At 33.7% G+C, this 24,152-nt stretch overlaps 1 protein-coding gene and 1 long non-coding RNA gene across 2 annotated transcripts; both read left to right on the forward strand.

The window, feature by feature from the left end:
• The first annotated feature begins 2,480 nt into the window (after positions 1-2,480).
• On the forward strand, positions 2,481-16,971 carry LOC106463367. The gene is made up of 5 exons (XM_022390845.1): positions 2,481-2,626; positions 6,764-7,439; positions 10,736-12,019; positions 15,896-16,018; positions 16,862-16,971. Exons 1-5 carry the CDS (start codon positions 2,618-2,620, stop codon positions 16,969-16,971), a joined length of 2,202 nt encoding a protein of 733 aa, XP_022246553.1. The 5' UTR covers positions 2,481-2,617.
• A 35-nt stretch (positions 16,972-17,006) lies between these two features.
• Positions 17,007-23,584, forward strand: LOC111086746. Its single transcript, XR_002611475.1, has 2 exons — positions 17,007-17,155; positions 22,741-23,584. It is a non-coding gene; the product is annotated as an uncharacterized LOC111086746 (long non-coding RNA).
• Positions 23,585-24,152: the final 568 nt, after the last annotated feature.

Here is a 24,152-nt window from a genome sequence, read left to right on the forward strand (position 1 = left end):
TAGAAAACATCGACATTGTAAGTTGATTTGGCGCCAATAGAAAACATCAACATAGTAAGTTGATTTGGCGCCAATAGAAAACATCGACATTGTAAGTTGATTTGGCGCCAATAGAAAACATCAACATAGTAAGTTGATTTGGCGCCAATAGAAAACATCGACATTGTAAGTTGATGAAAGAGACATTCCATGTTGAAAAGTCTGTTTAATCACATTGGCGTTTCTTTTATTATATTGGCATAATTTTACAATCTCTAAAAGGCCACGCTCAAATAACTTTATTAAAAATAAAACATAAAGGATGATTTCAATTATTATTCTTAACTTTGTTTACCCAAAACTGGAGTTTATTACGAGACATTTTTATACACATAGATAAAATAACGACCCATATCTCCAGAAAAGTTTATAAAAATATGATTTCAACATTCGTGTGGCACGAAATATAAGAACGTTTTAATCTGCCTAAATTCACCCAAACCTTTGTTACTTTATGATTAAAATAAAACGGTGACAAACCAAGAAAGAATACAGACACCAATCCTAATTTTGACCATTTGGTCCTCCACAAGTTAAAACAGACACCAATCCTAATTTTGACCATTTGGTCCTCCACAAGTTAAAACAGACACCAATCCTAATTTTGACCATTTGGTCCTCCACAAGTTAAAACAGACACCAATCCTAATTTTGACCATTTGGTCCTCCACAAGTTAAAACAGACACCAATCTTAATTTTGACCATTTGGTCCTCCACAAGTTAAAACAGACACCAATCTTAATTTTGACCATTTGGTCCTCCACAAGTTAAAACAGACACCAATCCTAATTTTGACCATTTGGTCCTCCACAAGTTAAAACAGACAACAATCCTAATTTTGACCATTTGGTCCTCCACAAGTTAAAAGCATATAAGTTTAATTTCTTTCACAGATGCTAAGGTTGAACAACACATACAAATTTTGCACAGGAACTGCCATACACACACACACACATATATATATATAGTAATGAAGGGTAATTACAGTCAAAACGCTTGACATAATTTCTCTAAACACGATATTTTGAAGTATTTTATGCATTTATATGATTATTTATCTGTTTAAAAATCCAATTATAATTATCGTACACTTCATCAGAAAGTGAAATAATGAATGCATCCATTCCTTACATAGTGTGGGTTCCAAAACCAGCAAGATACCCTGGTGGTTATCAGATAAAATACTTTTGTCATTTGTCAGACTCGATCTTTTGAGCACAAGTATATTTAAATTTGTATTTAATATTGTGTGTCTTAAATAACTTTATGCTGTTTGATGATGCTTACTGCATGCGGTTTCATGGCCAGATTCTTTGGTTACTCAGCAGTAAATATTGAGATAGACTAACTTTGCTTGGTATTTGACAAGAGGGTGGGGATATCAATAGAACATAGTCAAATTAGGTACCCTCCAGGGTTGACCTGCATGATGATGGAGTCTTGTGACCTTGACGAGGGTAATCCGGAACAAAGTCTAAATATTATTTTATAGTTTATGAATCTTTCTTTCGTTAATATCTTTATCGTAAATAAATTATCTTACCAGATGAGGTTCCGACTATAACGTTAACACTTGTTTTTATTATAGAAGCCAAAAACTGGTTCCAACTGTTCTCTCATACTACTTATAGAACATTTATTTCACAGTAATTCCTGAGTCGTTAGATAAAAAACAAAACAAGGAAATATTAAAGGTCTTCCCTTAAATATCTGAGCTGAAAAACTTGTATCTGTAATATTCCATATCATTATATAAAAGCACCATCTTTTTGAACCTTATTAATTACTCATGATTTTTTATTTTGTTTTATTTGGAGATGACTATATATATATATAAAATCCCTAGTCCATTTTTGAGTCAATAATCTATAAAACAGACGTTTTGTGTTCCTCACTATCATGATATCTTCCATGTCATTGTACTCATCCTCATCCATTGGTTTACAAGAATAGTTTGTGAATGGCATTACACGTAAGCTGCAAATAGATTTTCAATCTGTTAAAGTACCTTTTCACACGAAGGTTGGAAATGTTTAAAATAATTGTTAAGAGAGTCACGGTTAAAATCGTTTGGCCGACACGATAATTATCTTTCTTACAGAGATTTTAATCACTTTCTTTAGTAATTTCTGCTTTTATCACGCTCTAGTTGTTTACACTTGTTTGTTATTTGTGTTAATGAATTCTATTAGTATAACTGTTTTTCGCGTTTTTTTTTTCCCTCAAAAGAGTGAATGTCAAAGAAGCAGATGCGATATTTTGTTTTAAGATTATAAAACTATTTTACTACCGATCTTCTTTAAATGTTTCTGAGTAAAGAAAAAAATATAAATATGTATGTTTACTTTAACGCCACAGTGCGGTTGACAAATTAATGAGTACCCGGAACGTTGAAAATCCGTGTTGGGAGCCGACGCAGTCTCAGTAGGGCTGCTGTTTCACTGCGGAATATATTGATTGGTGACGTCACAACCACGAACCATCGAGACTCCATAAGAGACTGCTTTTTATCTGAAAGTGAATTTAAGCCTCAAATTTTCAGTGTTTTGATTTTGGTGTTGTATTTTTGAGCCTTACATGTTTGTGGTAAGTTTTATCTATATATTTTTACAATTTCGCTAACGCTCGGATAAAGTTCAGAGGTCGGATACTTGTCTATTTATATATTACCAGAATTACGTAAGAACAGTCACTGCCGGCGGGCAGCCATAGATTAACGGTAAATTTTACAATCGTAGCTTCGCTTATTGACAAGTTACACTTTACAAAGTGATTAAATCATCATATTTCGGTATGCTAATATTTTAGCCAGTTATTTAGTCAAGGCCGTTAATAAATAAAAGCTTTAGAACACTGCAGCTGAATCTAACACACGTATATGTTTAAGCATTTGTTAGCAGGAGGAAACATTTGGTTTCTTAAATTCCTGGCAAAGAATTTTAATTATATATGAACTTTTGCTGCTAAAACTGTATTAAAATCATTTTAAAAACTAGCTTCGTTTTATCATGGGTTACACGTACCGTGGTTGCTACAGGGACACCAACGGAGCTTCATAAGCAACCCATGATGCCCCCCAGTGGCACAGCGGTATGTCTGCGGACTTACAACGCTAGAATCCGGGTTTCTATACCCGTGGTGGGCAGAGCACAGATAGCCCATTGTGTAGCTTTGTGCTTAATTACAAACAACAACAACAACCCATGATCACGTAATATACCACAATAATTTTTGTCGAATAGGTTAACAATTTTTGGAAATTTTCGTTCAAAGTTATAGTAGCTATTCTTATCGAAGTTACTGGGTTTAGGATTACATATGGCATCTACATGGACTGATGGACTGAGCGGACATAATTGATTTTGTTCTTTATGTTTTATTATTTTTTTCACAGGTAGATACAGAAAATAACGTTTCAAATGACGTTATATAGTTTATGAAGTTGTAGTGAAACCCTGAGTAAAAAAAGGATCATATTTCTTCTAAGTTATCATTTTCGTTAACTCGTATTCTAGTTATAAAATCTCTTATTTCAGCCATTTTTGTGTTGGTGTTAAATGAAGACGCATACAATTTCTGAAGTTATGTATCATAAAGGCTTTCTCTTCCCTTCAAGTGTAGCACTAAACCGGTGTTTTAGCACATTTACACAACCTTTGCAACTTTAAAAGAATGGATGAAGGCGAGGAACCACGCATTTCTATAATACGAGTGAGCTCTGGTGGCTAGAATAATTAATAATGCACATAGAAGTTAAGAGAATGTTTCTAAATTAGTCGATATTTTTAGCCATCGTCATTCCTAATATATCAAGATAATTTGCACTTGTAGGAAAATGTACATTATGACCACGTAATTAAACAACTATAACGAGTGATATATAAGGAGACGCAGATTTATTTTCCAATATCACTGCAAATAGATATACATGTCATAGTTATAAGAGCTGAATGCGGCCCAGTAGCTAGCATGTTGGACTGTATATCCGGAATTCTGTGGTTCACACCCCGTTACCGAAAAAAATAAATAAAAATTCGCGCCTTGCACTTTAGGGCCGTGGTCGCGTTTTAAAAATGACGACCAAATCCAACTATTCGATTTTAATAGTCTACGAGTTGGCGGTGGTGTTGATTTGTTATCTTCCCTCTTGTCTATCAATTCAAATTTAAGGACGGCTAACGCAGATAGCTCTTGAGTTGCTTTGTGCGAAAATCAACATGTTCACATAATTATCTCGGCTATTGTATGTTTGGAATGGAGGGTTAATAGGGAAGAGCCTTAAACATGTTTTCTAAAGGAAACTTATCGTATTAAGTAGAACTTTAATAGGGGAAGCGTGTTAGGATTATGTTAAACATGTTTTTAAAGGAAGTTTGTTTTGTATTATGATCTATATTGCATCATTCTTATTCCACCTTTAATATTTAATTATATTTATTCAGTTATATATATCTGAAACACAAAAAAATACGTAAATTTACTTTGTAAGTGGCAGACGAAAAGCTATTACGTACTATCTGTAGAATAAAGTGTGTAAAATTCTTTAGAGTTATTCGTCTCCTATAGATGCTAACTAAGAAACTAAAAATAGGATTTGTTAATATTTGCTTCCTTGCTATATGTATCGTATGCTACAGACATTGGCGATCATGACCACCCATCCATTTTAATCTCTGGTAGCCTGTAGAGGGCCTATGTTGGTATTTCTATTTTCTATCCAGTTACTGATGTTATTCATGTATTTGAGCCTTTGTCTTTTTCTGCTTTTCTTCCCTTCAATTTTGCTTGTTATTACAATATTTTCTTTAACCTCTCTTCTCATAATGAGTCCTAAAAACTGAAGTGGCTTATTCTTTATTACTTTCATAAGAGACCTCTGAACTCTTGCCCTTTGTAACGCTTCTTCTTTTGTCATTTTTTGTTTCCGAGATATTCTCAGCATCCTCCTAATGTAACACTTTTCCACTGCTTCTAATCTGCTTTGTATAGGTTTACTAATTGTCCAACTTTCGCATCCCCGTAGAAGAACTGACCAGACATAACAATTTAGTTCATGTATTTTACTGATATTTGCTGTTCAATATATGATAAATAGTTTGTTCGTTCTAGCACAAAGCTGCACAACGACCCGAGTACTGTTCGCCGCGGGGGCAGAGCATTGAATTCTGAAGCTTACCGAATTAATTGTATGACAGAAGCGATTGAGATGTATTAGTAACGATCACACTGTTTTCGTGATATATCACGCATGATTATTGACATTGTTCTAATTAACGTAACACTGTTTAAATACCACAGGAACAACGGGCAAATGATAAACACGTTCTTCGAAAAGTATCACAACCACAGTAACTCATAGTTTTCAAGCATAACGTAAGGTTCTATTATCTAAAACTTTGTCCCGTTTTAAGTAAAATAAAATTTCGATTAAGAAGTTATAACCCGTTAAGATGTATTCTGCGATTAATAGTCATATTTACGACTTCTTCTCAAGCCTTCAATGTCTACACACAAGCACACTGGGAAGCATATCGAACTAATATTACAAGCAACGATAACAGTTATGTGTCTTATCAGAAATACTCCAGACACATCTTGCAAGCTGTACAGAGACTTGTCAGAAGCAGTAAAACACTAACTAGATCATGTGGATAATTTGTCAAGAAATAATCCAAGTAAAGTGTGTTCTGTGTAGAAATGTCAGAACTAATCTAAGCAAACATTTATTTACATGGAAATAATCCAAGTAAAGTGTGTTCTGTGGAGAAATGTCAGAACTAATCTAAGCAAACATTTATTTACATGAAATAATCCAAGTAAAGTGTGTTCTGTGGAGAAATGTCAGAACTAATCTAAGCAAACATTTATTTACGTGGAAATAATCCAAGTAAAGTGTGTTCTGTGGAGAAATGTCAGAACTAATCTAAGCAAACATTTATTTACGTGGAAATAATCTAAGTAAAGTGTGTTCTGTGGAGAAATGTCAGAACTAATCTGAGCAAACATTTATTTACGTGGGACCAAAGTAAGTCTGCTATTTCCTGTCTTTCGTTTCAAGAAATAATCCAAGTAAAGTGTGTTCTGTGGAGAAATGTCAGAACTAATCTAAGCAAATATTTATTTACGTGGGTCCAAATTAAGTCTGCTATTTCCTGTCTTTCGTTGTTGTTTTAGTTAAAAGATGTTATACGTTGTGTAACATCTTTATATCTCCATTGTTTGCTTATACACACACACACACACACTTGATTCTACTGTTTATTTCTTAAAATAATTTGTAAGTTTATCTATCTACATTATAAAAAAAGATGGATTATTTGGAGTTCTCTTTAGAACTTTGGAAATTTTGTTTTTTTAATATCCAGTTAAGTAGTCTATGTTTTTGTTTTATGACGAAGCTAATTAACTAAAAAAATGTTTATTATAAACTTTACCTGAAAAAAAAGCTAGTATTCGGTGCATAAAACATTATTTGTTTGTTTGTTTGTTGTGAAGCAAAAACTACACAAAGGGCTATCTGTGCTCTGTCCATAACGGGTATTGAAACCTGATTTTTATCTTTATAAGCTCACAGGGCTAATGCTGAGCTGTTAATTATTATTATGATTATATTATTTATTATTATATGGGTTCATTAAAACATCTTGCAACGAAATACAAATGCTTATCTTTGGATCTATGGGTCATTGTGATCTGCTTTAATTTCGTGAATTTATTTTATAGCTGCTCCAGTATATCAACAAAATGAAAGGTCTTTTCCTTTTAATGTGCTTACATTTGGTAAAAGGACTTTCATTGGATGAGATCCACGCCTATCAAAATTCTCCTGAGAGACGAGGAAACCTATTGGATGCTGTGGACTATGACCAATATGCAGTTCCTTATCCTTTCAGCTTGGTGCACCAATCAGTACCTGATACAGATAGAACAAAAGAGTACACAACATTCCGCGATCTGAAGAAAAAACAAGCATATGTCGTTTCTGAGGATGTAGCTCCCTCTGATGGACTCTTCGCTGCTGGAATCTCAAACAAACTGCTCCGTACACTTCATGAACTCGACCGCCAGATGGCGCAAAAGGAAGCAGTTAGTCGACATCAGGACCCATACAATCAGTTAATAAGACATCAACGTTTTCCAATATCGGATGAAGATGCCAAATCTTTTATAGATAGAAATGATTATGACCAAGAAAACGCTTACAAACGTTCAGTCTACTCACTGGGACTTCGATCGCCACCCACAGAGTCCTCTTTTTGGACAAAACAGAGATTCAACTTTGCACCAGCTTTCAGTGACACCTATATGGGCAACAGAAAATGGGCAGACGTAGACGAGCCTGGTCGAGAGTTTAACGAAAGACAGAAGACTCGTGCATGGAAGGAGAACGGTGAAAATGGTTAGTATATATGCATATTGTGGATACTTATAATTAGTACAAAAAGAAATGTAGAAATATAGTATTTTAAAATGTTATATCTCTGTAAATTTGATGTCATTGACATTGTATAAAGATTACAAACGTTTTAAAAGTTATAAAGCAATTAAAGTTATCATATATATATATATATATATTTATATTAAATTGTAATAGTCATAATTATATTTATACAGGTTCACTCTAGTCTATCGCTTCAAAATTAGGAACGGCTAATATAAATAGCTCTCGTGTTGCTTTGCGCGAAATTCAACAAACAGATTTTTACAGGTATATCAGATTCGGTAAACTGATTCGGATTTTGTTAAGAAAAAAGACATTCTAGATTGCGCAATGAATGAAACATTCGACCTGTGTTGTATGAGACTTACTGTTACACGCATGCACACGTGTGTGTACATCTAATGTAGTGATTGCAGCTAATAAAACACTTTATTTCACTTGTGTGTGAAGTGACCAACTTTCCAAGTTTTGTCATTGTGTGTACCTATAACGCATTCACCGTACACTTCTCATAGGTAACTTAGTACTTGAACATAGATTTTCTATGAAACTGATTTCCCATGTAGTCAACGTATTTCCATGGGGAATTCTTCAGGTGTTTATTCCTATATTCTTATGAAGGTGATGATATAGCAACACATTTCCAAGTTTAGCATCCTATAATCCGAAAACTGACTGTGTTTTTATTTAGCCCAAGAAAGTTAAAAGGTTATAGGATTGACTCTTACAGCAAAATGGCTGGCGAATTTGAAAATGAGAATTTTACTGTTACATTATGCTATATTAGCACTTTGCTTTCCCTTCTGATGTCCACCAACTTTCTTTAGATTGTACTTATTCTTTTCAGGAGTACCCCGGTGGAACAGAGTAAGTATTTAGATTTACAAAGCTAAAATCAGGGGTTAGATTCCCCTTGGTGGACACAGCAGATACCCTGATGTGGCTTTGCTACAATAAAACACACACACACACCCTATCAGGAATTGACTCATATCAATGTAAACACAAATTGCTGTTTGTTACTGATGGTCAATTACACATAGATTTAGAAATAGGTTTTATTGCTTATTGGCAGCCTATCATTTCCTTTTTTTGCCTCTCTCGGTTTATTCGCTCTCTCTCGCATCTTCGTTTGTACTTTCGTCTTTTGCAAGTAATAAAAATATTTTGTAAATGTAAAACGATGTAGGGATGACATTGCCAAAAACAATGCACGAAGAATATGGGGATGATACAGCTATAAATAGATCATCCCTACACGATTTTCAATATTAAAATTTAATGTTACACAGTAAAATGCACGAGTACAAAATGGTTTCGAGTTCGGTAAATTCGACCGACCATGTAGCGAGAGTTTGTAATAATCAAGACATGTTTTCACTCAACTTGGTTTTCCTTGTACGTAAGTCCTAGGTTCTGAGTTACACTACACTGATGCCTACTTTGACATGACCATAATATTATGATAAACAAACTGAATACCAACAGTCAGGAATATATAACTTTCAACTACAGTAATATTGAAGTCAATTATGCATTTTACAGTGTAACATTAAATTTTAATGTTGAAAGTCATGTAGCGATAATCTATGTATAGCTGTATCATCCCAATATTCTTATAATGCTTGGAAATGGCATTATTAGTCTCAAAGTGGGTGCCTTGTCATCGAATCCCTAAATTCTTGTTTGCATTCTTTTTTGACACTGTCATCCCTACATCATTTTACATTTACAAAATGTTTTTATTACTTGTTTTCCCCTCTGAATAAAAGTTAGTGTATTCTATGAATGTGTAATAGAATTTGATATTAAATATATGCATACTGAATTTTTGTACTCCTTTACTTCGGACATAATATAGGAGTTAGCTTCTTAATGTTCATCTATTATTGGCTGCTAATTCCTGTTTCATCGTTCACCCTGTATTTAAGCTTTTTAAAGGAACATTAGATATCTGTAAAAAAGCTAACTGCAAGGGGTAATGATAAAACCGCTTACGCTAAAATTGTGATTTTTATTTATTACGACTAAGCCAGAACACCGTGCACTGCCCAGAAACAGGTACAGTGGTTTCTTGCTTTCTTTTTTAGGCTTGTTGGCTAGAGAAACAAATAAAAGTGAGTGACAACCATTTTTTAAAGTAAAACTCTCTGTCATTTTTGATTTTTTAGCGTGCATATTTGTATTATACCTATTGAGCACCTTGGCCATCCCTATATGTATAGTCTATCGACTCTATGATATTCCTTTCTCAAACCCACGCTGAACCTGAAGTTTTCTTTCTGACCTTGCACCTGTTTCCCATATATTGGATTATTACGTTTCATAACCATAGGGTTTCTTAGAAAGGTGGCCACTTACACAAATATTTTTCTAGGGATGGGATAATCAAGTTTAAGTAGTGGATAAAATCATTTTTTTGTGGAGGTCTCTCGTGTACATCTCCACTCTACCTATGTTATAACCCAAATTCTTTGCTTAAGCTTGTTTATATGTTTCAATATTTTGTCTATGGCTTATCAACCTTCCTACAATATTCAATTCTGCTCCCCCCCCCCTTTGCCTCCTTGTGACCCCTGGACATGAAACATTAATTTCCGATTCAGTCCCATAGAAAAAATAACACATTTGTACTTGTCTATAAACGAAACTCGTATTATCTCTTTGTATGTGGTGTCATGAAAATAAATTATTAAAGAAGGCGAGTTAAGTAGTACAATTGACTCTCTTCAGTTTTTCTGTTGCTTCATTTTACACATCATTAATTTCGCTATCCCTTGATACTTAGCGTATTTCCATTGTAGGGTTTTTTATCAATTACACAATTTCTGATTAATTTTGTATGAAACTACAAATCTTTTTCATCTTGAAGAGTAACTGTGCACCCTAAAAACCTGTTGTTGACATTTTTGTCTAGTACACACACACACATTTATTTACATATGTGTGTGTATGTGTGGATGGAGTACTCTTAAAACCCTATCGCTAAAAAGTTAATCCGTTATATAATTCATGCATAACATAACTTATCCATGCTTACTCAAACGGTTTCGTTATTTTAATCTGACATTTGAAAAACGGTCAAATACCGACCTAGTGTTAAAACTGAAATTATCCAATAATTCTTAAGTTTTTTGAAAGTTTTTCCCATAGGTGCTGAAAACAATTGTTTTGTAAATTAATAAAACACTTATTTTTAGCAAGTTTTTTATATAACGTTATTCTTTTGTATAAAATCAACTATCTTTCTTTAGAGATTTTCAAAGGTGAAGACACTGAATATGCTGACTTTTTCCCCCTTTCAACATCAGAGAGGTCACAACCAAAGCTTCAAGAAAATAGAAAATTTCCAAGTTTAAAGCAAACTGTAATAGAACCAGGTGAAATGCGTGAATTTTTACAAGCAATGAGCATGACCAAAAGGAAAAGCTTGAATGATCCTTTAAGTCGAACCATGTTATTAATGAACAAGGAAAAGGACGACAGTGAAGACGTTTTCAAGTATTTGACTTCTGAAAGTCAACGGCGTAATATGAGGAACGAACCATTTACAAATCGTTTTGAAAATTCTGTTGGTGAAGGTAAAGATGCTAACATAGACGAAGAGACAATTTCCAATCTTGGTCTCGAAGAGTTGCCACCATTATTTGGAAAAACAAAACATATAACTCTGAATAAAAGGGATTATAAATTTGCCACCAATGGCAAATCAGCAACAATGAGTGAGCTAAGAAATATATTCGAAGATGATGGAGATAAAAGAGCTTTTAAAAAAAGACGTATTGAATACCAAGGTGAAAAGCCATCTAGAACAAAAAGTGGGAAAAACGAAACAGATGAGCTACCAGTTCATAGCGAAGAAAGCATAAAAAATGATTTTTCTAAAATAACAACAGAAATATCGACTACAGAACAGAAAAAATCCAAAGATCCAGATATAAAAGAAGATTTCGAAAAATGGTTGAGGAAAGAGTATATTAAGAACATGGCCAAAGCACTAAACACTTTAAGAAAAAAGAGAAGTAATAATTGGACTTCAGTGTTATCCAAAGACATTGAAGATTTCCTTCAGCATGCTGGGAATGAAGAAAAGAGCGTAAGCAAAATAGATAAAAAACAAGTGAAAAAAAATGTAAATAAGAACGAGAATGTAGCAGATGGCAAAGCAACAAAACAAGAAAGCATAATTATAAAGGATGGAAATGAAAAGAAAGGCAGTCTGTCTTCTCAAAAATTACAGTTTGAACAAGCAGCCCACAAAATAAAAGAAATAGAGAATAGTATGTTAAGTGCAGCAATGAAAATTATGAAAAAGGGCGCCACTGAGGGCTTTCACTTGGATGCCGAAAAAATATCTCATAGGCTGGAGGCTGCAAGGGAATTGGATAACCTTAGACAAGCGTTGGCTCATCTACATATGGCTTTAGATAAAATTGAACAAGAAGGTCAAGAAAATGTAAAAGTCTCTTCTGAAGGTGAGGATGAGTCTACAGAGAGAACAACACCTGATCGGTCTTCTTTTATGGAAAAGATAACAGGTTAGAATCATAAAATTGATGAAAATGAGCTTGATAAAAAATCAAAGATAAAGCGTTTTTAAAACAATTGTTTTCAAAAAATAAAAGTTTTAAATAGATAGGTATGCCAAGAAATTATGTTTAGAAGAATACTCATTTGAATAAACAGAGTTTAAAAAATGTGTACTTTATTACTTATCTCCTTTTTGCTTTGAATATTTATTCTTAAGCCCAAACATAAATTATCAGGTTACTTTGACTTGTGCGAAAATTGTAAAGAATTTATTTGTCACTCAGCAGTCACCAAATGTAGACTTAATTATGTTTGATTTCGCTTTTAAATATGACATTTAAAACGATTACATTTTTGGTCACGGACATTATTATTTGCATAATAAGAAATATGATGTAGAACACTAGAAACTGACACTGCAAACTTTATTGAAATACTAAATCTAAGACTCCTCATAAAGTAACAATTAGATTGTTTGTTCTTGAATTTCGCGCAAAGCTAAACGAGGGCTATCTGCGCTAGCCGTCCCTAAGTTAAGAGTGTAAGACTAGAGGGACGGTAACAAGTCATCACCACCCACCGCCAACTCTTGGGTTACTCTTTTACCAACGCATAGTGGGATTGACCGTCACATTATAAAGCCCCCACGGCTAAAAGGGCGAGCATGTTTGGTGTGACGGGGATTCGAACCAGCGACCCTCAAATTGCGAGTCGAGCGCCCTAACCATTTGGCCATGCCGGGGCATAACAATTAGATACAGACATTAGACTTCAAATTTTGCTAGCGAATAGTGATTATAATAAAATTTGCAGTATTAGGTTTGTTGTATTGTTTTAAAAAAAGACACTACATTCTTGGTTCGGTCCCTTAGAATGTTTCCAAGAAGAATTGTGTATAAAAAATACAACAGACCTAACACGATTCTGTTATGACAAATATAATCTCACTTTTTACCATTTTTCTAAGTTCTTTTACAAGATAGAAAAGTTCAACATTCGCGAGAGCTAGGTGAAATTTGTAATATATACTTATATAACTTGGGCATGAGTCCAAGTTAACAAAAACTTATTTTTATTTTGTTAGAATGTGACGTTTTTGAATGTACAACCCGATGGCGAAGACCGAAAAAATGTTTCAATCAACTAACGTACAATTTTTTTCTGGGTATCTTAATATTGTCTTCTTCTTTTCACAAATATTCTTTTTATTTAAAACATCCGTCAGCTAATTACTACTTAATAGAAATATGAAGTCCAGTCTATAATTAGATTCATCACTTAATACTGAGTTAAACCAGGTTCGGAGAATCCTACTCCCTATCACTAACCTCTGACAAAGGCAGACCGAAAAACAAAACAAGGCTTCTTGTAGTGGGATATGTATAGTATCGGTATAGTGTTTTTGTTGTCTTTTACTCAGCATAGAGAACATACAGAGATTGAGTACGTTGTATAAAAACAGTTTTAGATGCTCATCACGTCGTTTCAGTCCATGTCGCTACGTCTGGTTATGCTCTATCTGACGCCTTTGCATCTTCACAATATTCCTGCAGAGTAGTTTAAGTCATTCATATCCAAAGCACACCACTTCTTCCTGCGTGATTTACATAATTCATTGAATGTACAATGACATACAGGTCAAGTCGCTAGACACAGCGGCTATGGAACTCTGTGTGATTGGTTGTTGAAATGGGCACTGTGAAACCATTGTACTCGTACACTAAATGGATTATAGAAAGCTCTCAAAGAAGAGTGGTGTACTTTGAACATGACAGCCTTACAACGGAGATTTTCGTAATTGAAACTACGCTGTAGGGTTTTTATTAAGATACTTAATCGTCAGATGAAGCATGATAGCAGTAAGAAGGTGATAGGTGGATCGATAGATACGTAAAGGAATGAGAGACTGCATGAACGGAGATAAGTGAGCACATTACTGAATGCATGATAGATAAATTAGCCGCCTGCAATCTGACAGTAATGGAAAGTTATTGAGTGGCATGATGGATGAATGGAATACGGTTAAATGATTTGGTGGATGGGTAGGTGAATCAAGTTCTGGTGACTGCTGGAATAAGCAGGTAGGTGGATGGGCTGAGTGTGATTAATAAATGTGTAGTATAAGCGGGTAGTCGGTTTTATGGATCTTGACAAATATTTTAATACACAACAAAAACAACATAAACTAAAAGTTGCTCGTGCTTGTCTAACTTACACTATTAAAAACACACAAAAGTTTACACGCAGCGTTTAACTTACTTACTGAGACATATATATATTAAACTACTAGGTGATTCCACTTTAAACCAGTATATATATATAGCTAGGCTTCACATAGAGTATTACCAGATATGCATTAGAGAACTTTAACAAACGAACATGTACGTAACAGCGATTTCAGTCATTGGGAAAATAAGAATGGAGAGATATTCTTTTGATCATCAACGACAAGATTTGAACCAAAGCATTCGCCCAACAACATCTCTGTTTTTTTTAACTTATTTTTTTGTAATAGATGAATCTACTGAAGTGGTTCTCAAAGTGTGGTCCACGGGTTGGTCCAAACCAAGTCAGTGACACGTAACGCCACGGCCGATTTTTTGTAATAGATGAATCTACTGAAGTGGTTCTCAAAGTGTGGTCCACGGGCTGGTCCAAACCAAGTCAGTGACTAGATGAATCTACTGAAGTGGTTCTCAAAGTGTGGTCCACGGGTTGGTCCAAACCAAGTCAGTGACGCGTAACGCCACGGCCGAGGCCATACGAGAGTGTAAAATAAGTGGGGTAGGACCGATAGATTATCCGCGGGGTCTTTTTTTCTCTCCGAAGTGGTCCTCTGACGAAAACGTTTGAGAACCACTGTTCTAGTGACTTACAGGATATTTAGTTATGATTTGTTTTTAAATAACACAATCTAGATAACAAAATAAAATGCACAGATTTTAATTTTATGTGAAATTAGTAACGCTTCCATGATAAACAGACTGTCACATACGTATAAATTCAGGGCATATCAGAGAGGTTAAAGTGGTGGAGCTTACTCATGCACAGTGGTTTCGTTGTTTCAGATATTCGCCCAAAGCTACACAAGGGCTTCGCTAGCAGTCCCTAATTTTGAGCTTATAGACTGGAGCAGTGATTCACAACCTTTGCTGGCTCAGAAACCATTTTTAGATAACGAAGGCCAGTCGCGGCCCAGTAAATAGCTTTAGTGAAAGAAAACAACTGGCTTATTAAATACTTACTTTATACTCTTATGTATTTTCGAAGTCTGTTCACGAGTATTTCACATATACTGACGATCTAATTTTGGGCAACTCTTATAACGCACCCATGGCCTCAAAGCGATTTTTTTTGTGTGTTAAAGGGACTCAAATCATGGACCTTCAAATCTACAGTTCAGCACACTAACCATAGGCCACGATAGTCATGCATAGCGAAAACAATTAATTTTATAACTAAGTCGACTAACGAATCCGAACAATTAATTCTAAGATTACCAACATCTTGATTCTCTTGTTATTTGACTAGGAAAAGTTGAGTAGTAATGTTTTATAGTAAAAAAGTCGTATTTTCTGGAATTGGAATGTATATGAAACAAATTAAATTCAATATCTCAAAATGAACGTCAAAACATTTTGTAATAGCAAGAAACAAAACTGTAAGTAAAAAAAGAAGACATGTCTTAAAACTAAAGTTTTATAAAACAACTTATTCCTAAGATTCTAAATTAATACTAAGTAAAACTGCTTAAAACACAGTTTCTACAGTAGTGACGTTATTAAGAAATTATTAAAAAGTTTTGTAGGACCTATTATTAAATATATATATATATATTAAAAAATCCTAAGAGGATCTTAATACACCATCTTTTCGGACTTTAGAACCAGAAGGTGGGGATCACCATGAAGAATCCAAAGTGTTCCACATACAACCAGCTGTTGATATGAACTCTAAAGTACTAAAGAACCTTGACCGTTATAACACTGGACAGCCAAATCAAAAAGGTAGGCTGATCCTAGTATTTCTTACACTAGAGCATCTGAGATGTTTTGACAGCTGCTTGATTTTTATAATTCTCGAATACTAAGATAACTGCATATGTTTGCTCATTTTAACTTACAAACGTTTTTACCATAACCCACTACTTTTATAGAACTGGGTTGTTTTTCCCCATAACTTGCAGTTCTCATTTCCCTTTTTATTGACGAGAGCATGGTTATTAGAATTTAAAAAAATGAACTTTATAACACACGTGCTTACTAATTTTTCGCGTCTACCATTGCCAATATTTTTATTTACTTTTTGGCAAAGCAATTCTAGTTGTGACTTGCCAGTATTGTAAATTTAACTGAAGTAAACAGATTTAAAATATGCAAGATTTTGTACACGATTATATTAAGTGTTTGATAATTTCATATTTGCTCGTTTGTTGTTAAACGCTAAGCTACACAATGGGTTATTTGTGCTCTGCCCACTGCCGGTAACGAAACCCGATTTCTAGTGTTATAAGCCCTCAGACTTACCGCTGCGTCACTGGGTATAAAATATGAGTTTTTTTTTTTTAGAATAAAGCAACAAAATGGGCTATTTGTATTCTGTCCACCGGGGTGAATCGAACCTCGAATTTTAGCTTTGTAAGTCCGGAAACTTATTGTTGACCCACCGGGAGAGATAATTTCATATAGAATAAATATCAAAAATATAATAAATGAATGCGGAATTATGTTTCAAAATCTAACATTTGAAATTTTTATACAGTGGTGCAAGTAGTTGTTTGACATTTCTATAATACGTATATATATGATTGAAATTTTGTTACATTGTTTTATTTCATAATCTGTTTTCAGAAGACAGCTGTCCACCTCTGAAACTGTTGACCAGTGACTGTGCAACAATAGATTACTATTTACCTGATGAAACGTTTCGTCAGATGTTTAGTTGTTTGACATTTCTATAATACGTATATATGATTGAAATTTTGTTACATTGTCTTATTTCATAATCTGTTTTCAGAAGACAGCTGTCCACCTCTGAAACTGTTGACCAGTGACTGTGCAACAATAGATTACTATTTACCTGATGAAACGTTTCGTCAGATGTTACGTCAGGCTTGTAACTGGCATGACGTCTGCTACACATGCGTAAGTAACATCATTTTCACAGGTATTTTACTTTATCGCTGCTGTTGCAAGAATATTGTTGAACACTAGTCAGCACGTCCCTCGTGTGGACTATTATATCATTACTGAGTAGGAAAATACGTTAAGAGTCCGTGATAAAAATTATACGAATTTTACAATGAGTGTAACATACAACTGTAACGACAAAATATCGGAACTGCCACAAAAAACATTTAGTTATTTTTTTTTACTGACAGTTAATTTTTAACCTGGGAAATTGTAGTACTTACTCAATCAACGCCGTTTAATAAAATTTGCAGGTTTAGGACACTTCAAACGTTTTGTTAGAACATCAGTATTTCAGTTTTGAAGTTTTACTGTTAACTGATTTACTGGACATCATGAGCGATCAGTCATGCGCATTCTACAAATATAAAAAGTTAGAGGTTCATATCTTGCATGACGATAAAGATTAAATTCTATATATGTTTGACAGAAAAGGCTCGAGGCCACAATATAAAAAATACGTTTTACTTTTTTTTTATTACAGTTCAGCGATCAAGGTCAGAAAGCTATTGTGTAAGTTTAATTACGCAGAGTGTGATGATCTATATATTGATATATAATGAGCGATGAGATTCTCAGTCGAGAAAACTTGTATTTTTTTAGAGTTGTTATTTGTTATAATTATGACTGTGGATCAGACGCGTAGCCAGCGATACAAAGTAAGGGGGGGTCTTTTTACAAAAAATGCGGATCTTTTCTTTAACACGAAGAATTTAATTGCTTTACACGAAAGTCAAGGGTTTAGTAAAAAAATGATAATAATCACAAGCTAGGGGACTGTTTAGATTTTTCACAATACTGGGGTGGTCGTTCGATACCCCTTACCCCGGTAACCCTCCTGCTATGAATACTAGTACTATTGACGAATGAAATATTATTGTATTAAGTTTGTTTAAAGAAGGACTTTACAATGCTCAGCTACTGTTTAAAGATACGAATTAAGCTTAGTTCTGGTTTCAACTGTCTCTGATCAGTAACGATTCCTCTATCCAACGCAATCTGAGGGTCGCGGGTTCGAATCTCCGTCCCACCAAACATACTCGCCCTTTCAGCCGTGGGGGCGTTATAATGTGACGGTCAATCCGGCTATTCGTTGGCAAAATAGTAGCCCAAGAGTTGGTGGTGGGTGGTGATGACTAACTGCTTCTTATAGTCTTTCACTGCTAAATTAGGGACGGCTAGCGCAAACAGCCCCTCGAGTAGCTTTGCGCGAAATTCGAAACCAACCAAACAAACCTTTATCCGAAGAGTGATTCCATTCCCTGGTGAGAAGAGAATGTTGTCTATGTCATTAGCTGTCCTGCCACGTATGTTGATGTAATGTGGAACCAATGTAGACCAATATATATAGACGTAGCCAACACTGCAGAGTGAGCAAGGTGTCTTTTTTTATCCGAAGAGTGAGTCCATTCCCTGGTGAGAAGAGAATGTAGTTTATGTCATTAGCTGTCCTGCCACATATGTTGATGTAATGTGGAACCAATGTAGACCAATATATATATATATAGACGTAGCCAACACTGCAGAGTGAGCAAGGTGTCTTTTTTTCTTCCAAAAACAATGTGGACCTTTTCTTTAACACAAAGAACTTAAGTGCTTTTCATGAAAGTCAAATGTTTATTTAAAAAAAGTGGTAATAGAAGATGGTGGATCTACATTGCAACAACATGAGTGACGGGACATGGAGCTTTGTATTCGGCATTGCCCAATTGACAAGTACTGCTAATTGTAATTTCGATCTTGGCGCTCTTTGGGGTAAGCGCCCTGTGCGAGGACACACGTCACCCATCGCTAGGGCCGGCCCTGACAGAACAGCTAATGATACAGACTTCAGCATTCTCTGGTCAACAAAGAATGAAATCATTGTTTGGATAAAAGAATCTTTACTGATCAGACAACTGAAATCAAACTATTCGAATTAAGCTTTTGTTGAATGAAATATTACTACTTGATTATATTGTTAAACTAAGAACTGTACTATAAGGATATCTATAATACAAGGACGGTGTTGGATTAGGCTATTTTTAAACAAAGCAATGTGTAACACAAAAACCACTGTTACATATAGGACTGTATTGTAATTAATAACTGTGCTACATTAAGCTAATATGAAATAAATGTTTCACTCTATTAAACTATTGTTAAATAAGGACTTGATTTACTAAACTATTGTTAAATAAGGATTTGATTTACTAAACTATTGTTAAATAAGGAGTTGATTTACTAAACTATTGTTAAATAAGGAGTTGATTTACTAAACTATTGTTAAATTCGTTGTTGAAATAACAGATAGGAATAGATGAAGAAAGTGCATACCCATCAGATCTCTGTCTTTCGTCAGTATTTTGTAGTTTCAGGTATTACTTATGGTCAGTTTTAGGTATTTATCTTCTCTGGCTACTGCATTACATGTTCAATTGAACATTAGAACCAGAGATAAACAAAATCAAAGTTAATAATGGTCTATCCAAAAGCAGCTACATATACTAATTATATTTCAACTGAGAACGTAATATTAATAAGGCTTAGTCTTCTTCTTTTACGATCACGTGTTACTTTACTTACGACTGTTTATTATGGCCAGTAATAATTAATACTAGCCGTGACCTGCAAAAAACATTTGCAGTAGTTTTCATGCCCTTCGCTTGAATTTTCCTTATTCTGTCATTTTCACGCACGGTTTTTAAGCTGCGCTTTCTTGCAGGCAATATGTGTTAGATCGTTAAATCCTGGTCAGTTTGGAAAACAAATTTACACGGTCAGACAAACAGACTCACGTACATGTAACTTTATGTAATAAAACTAAATGTAAAGTAAACAATACAGTAAAGTAATAGTACTTATAAAAGTGAACAGAGTATGAAACAGTTATGAGCGTTCAGTGTATGACACGGTTTTACGAGTTGAAGCAAAGGAACATAAAAACGAAAATAAAACCCGCAGTAAAGTAAAATGTAGCTAAAAGGTGTTTGTAGCAGTCTATGAAAGGAACGGAAGCTAAATTATTGCAAAGTATAGTAAATGTAAAGTTGTAATGAAGGCAAACTTAGCTATTATGCAGAAACGTCTGAATTCGTGTTCACAAAGTGATAAGCATATAGAAACAAAAACAGGTAAAATTCTAACGTTTTTGACAGGTAAACCTCTCTTCTTTATAGAGGTAAAGACGAAAAGTGGTCTAGCTGCAAACAATACTAAGATTTTATGTTTTTTTTTATTTGATTTACCAAATAGAAGATTCTCGAGAGTAAGAATGAAAAAATATATGTGTGTGTACGTAAACGTTTTAATTTGCATTTTTACGTAATCTGAATTTTCTAGAAAACCTTCCCACGGCTAGAAATATAACAAACGCGACGCGCCAGAGAGTGTGTCTATTAGTAGTTCGCTATAATCAATGTGCTATAAACTTCGAAAGATACAACTGTGATTTTTATAACGCTTATTAATCGGAAAACTTCAGATATTTGACCAGGAGCATTTACAAAGTTTGAACATTACAACTTATTTAACTTCAGTGGATTCTCATCACACATTAGTATTTTTACGAAAACATTACCTAACGTCACCGGTGGAAAACCTAGCGTGTTTGGCCAAGGGCAAAGCTAGCTAGCTTCCCGTTAAGCGAATCGTACCTACATCAACTCGTAATTAACTCGCTTATCGTGAGCCCTCGACCAGATATCAAGGAAGTTCCAGACTAGAAAGAAGACTTTATATTGTTTGTAAGTTTGAGAAACTTTTGTTTATAGATCATTTTTTGTAATAGCTATTTGTAATAATTGTTATTGTAAATTGTACTGTTGTGTGTATATTAAAACATATTTGTGTTAAAAAAGAAAACTGTGTATCAATCTTGTTGGTAAATATCATAAACTGACTATATATCGGCATATATTTAAATGTTAAATCCAAAGTACAATTTAACTACTAAATTTAAATTATCAGTTAACTCAATTTCAGACCATTTGAAATTCTAATACGTAACAATAGCAGCTTTCTACAAATTAAAAAATTAGGATAAAATTACAACTTTGGAGAATAGGGGGGAGTTTCGCAATACATATCTAACACTATAAGCTATGCATATTTTTAAATATAAATGTAACCTAAACAAACGTCGATAATAAAATAAATATATAATAACAAATTAGCTACACTATGGGTTTCTTAGTAAACCAACTTTGTGTAGTGAGAGTTTTCATAAGTTCTATAATACTTGAAGACAACTTTTATGTTAATAAAACAATTATGTGTCGCAAGGGTTTTCTTACATTCTGTAACATTTGAAGATACTCTCTTTTCTGAGCAATAGTCCTGTTTATTGTAAGGTTTTAGATAAGTTCTATAATACTTGAAGACAACTTTTATGTTAATAAAACAACTATGTGTCGCAAGGGTTTTCTTACATTCTGTAACATTTGAAGATACTCTCTTTTCTGAGCAATAGTCCTGTTTATTGTAAGGTTTTACATAAGTTTTGTAATATTCGAAGATAACTTTATGTTAATAAAACAATTATGTGTCGCAAGGGTTTTCTTACATTCTGTAACATTTGAAGATACTCTCTTTTCTGAGCAATAGTCCTGTTTATTGTAAGGTTTTACATAAGTTTTGTAATATTCGAAGATAACTTTATGTTAATAAAACAACTATGTGTCGCAAGGGTTTTCTTACATTCTGTAACACTTGAAGTTAACCTCTTTTATGAGTTATAGTTCTGTTTATTGTAAGATTTTTCATAGGTTATGTAACATTTGAGGACAACATTTTTTATTAACAAAACAATTATTTATCGTAAGGGTTTTATTATGCTTAACACTCGAAGACAATTTTTTCTGAGTAGTTTATAAACTCTATAAAAACACACTTCATTTCTACACCGTAACACTTAAAAAAAAGCGCTAGATCAGAGACTTACTGAGGCGTAATATTTTATTTTTTCTAAATAATACTTGTTGCAGAGGCACCTTTATGACATAATTTGTAAATTATTAAATACCGTACGTAAAACATTATTATTATAATTTTACTAAAATTTAATTTATTACTTTTTACTTAGCTGATCTTGGGAAATGATTTATTGACGTTAAATAGAATGATATACTCAGTAATATTTCTAAAATAAAAAAATAAATTTTCCTGTTTTAACCTGGAAAGGTTTGATAGAAATATATGTATGATCAAATAATGAACATTCGAGACATCATTCTCTAAGTTTGGACCAAAACGTTCGAAGCTATGAAAATACTAGTAATCGATATGGCATTAAATTAAATCATAAAATTTAAAGTCCTATACATGTTAGAAGTAGTTTATCGGATAGTTTTCGACTATAACGCTGGGTAGCATTTTTGTTTAGAAGTAACTTCTGTAAAAATATAAAAAAAAGGTGTTTTTAAAACGTTTTGAGAGAATAGAAACTTTTCATATTGATTTGCTTAGACTGTCTCCGGATTTTATATGTTTTCCTCATAAGCTCCTTAAAACAGTATTTTTCATTGCAGTGGATTGTATGTTTTTTTAACTTTTTAAAATAGGGTAAAACTTTCGGCTTAACTTCGGACGAATGCGATGAGGGATTTCTTGAAGAGGGCGCCACCTTATGCCAAGGTGATCAGCCTTGTGAAACAATTACCCGCCTTATCCTCCAGCCTCTGCAAGAGTCGAAAATATTCTTCAGGCACAGCGTTCCACAGATGTGTTATCGAGATAACTGCGTTGAAGAGTTTTTGAGAGGGCGCTAGTTATCTAATGTTTTCGTGCACAAAAACAAAACAAAATAAAAACAACTAAATATTATCCACTATATTATTGTTGTTGGCTTAGATGCAGAAACGTCCGTAAAATCTCCATCCCTAAATAACTTGTTTTGTTTACTATTAAGATTTTGTCATTCAAACCTACAGTAATGTGAAAATGTAGCCTAACACAATTTACTTAATGAAATTATTTGTTGGATTTAGTCTCTAGGATAATTTTTAAGTAAGACTGTACTAATTTTGGCATTCTGTAAAGTTATGATGTTCTCTCCTTGAATGAAAAGAAAAAAGATGTTTGTGATGTATGTTATCTCCCGTTATTGTGTAGACTTTTGTTTTACATCTTTACCTTGTTTAAGTGTTCAGGGTGAAATAAATTATTATCGTCAAAAGATGCTTGAATTATGCGTGTATTATATATACATATATATGTAGGCGTGGGACATTGGTGCAATAGAAAAATGTTATAATTATCATATGATTTTTAATGTGCTGTTTTCAATTGTGCTTACTGTGATTTGTTTCATATTTATTAGGACGTGAGCTTATTTAGATTAATATAAGTTGAAACACGCGTAACGAGAATTGTAGAAAAAAAGAATAATAAAATGATCATTCAGAGTTTTGACCCATTTTTTCTGTTCGAAATACCTGAAATGGGAGACATTCATGGATGACAAACGTTTCGTTGTAAAGACTTAACACATTCTTATATTTCAAAACTAATGAAGAAAAACCATTTTTCGTAGTATAATGTAAGATACTGAGATTTTTAAGTGGATTTTTGTAATTTGCAGACTTATCAAGAAATAAAAACTTGATAAAAATCCAATTCTATCAAACAACTTAATTGAATGTTTTTTTTTACATGAGAATCAATAACTTCATCAGAAAACTACTGGAATGATGAGATTTTATGATGATTGCATCACTTGACATCCTCTCGATTCATAAGATAACATTAATAAAAAAGCAAAGAAATACTGATGTTTTTTATTCAATTTCATGCAAGGCTGTTCGAGGGCTATCTGCGCTAGTCGTTCCTATTTTTGAAGCGATAGACTAGAGGGAAGGCAACTAGTCAATGTTACTCACCGCCAACTGGTGAGCTACTCAAATGGAATAGTGAAATTGACTACCATTCTTATTACGCACCTACGGCTCCAAATTGCGGAGCGCGTTTTATTATT

The sequence above is a fragment of the Limulus polyphemus genome, unplaced genomic scaffold (genome assembly GCF_000517525.1).
Source record: "Limulus polyphemus unplaced genomic scaffold, Limulus_polyphemus-2.1.2 Scaffold1386, whole genome shotgun sequence".
Taxonomy (NCBI): domain Eukaryota; kingdom Metazoa; phylum Arthropoda; class Merostomata; order Xiphosura; family Limulidae; genus Limulus; species Limulus polyphemus.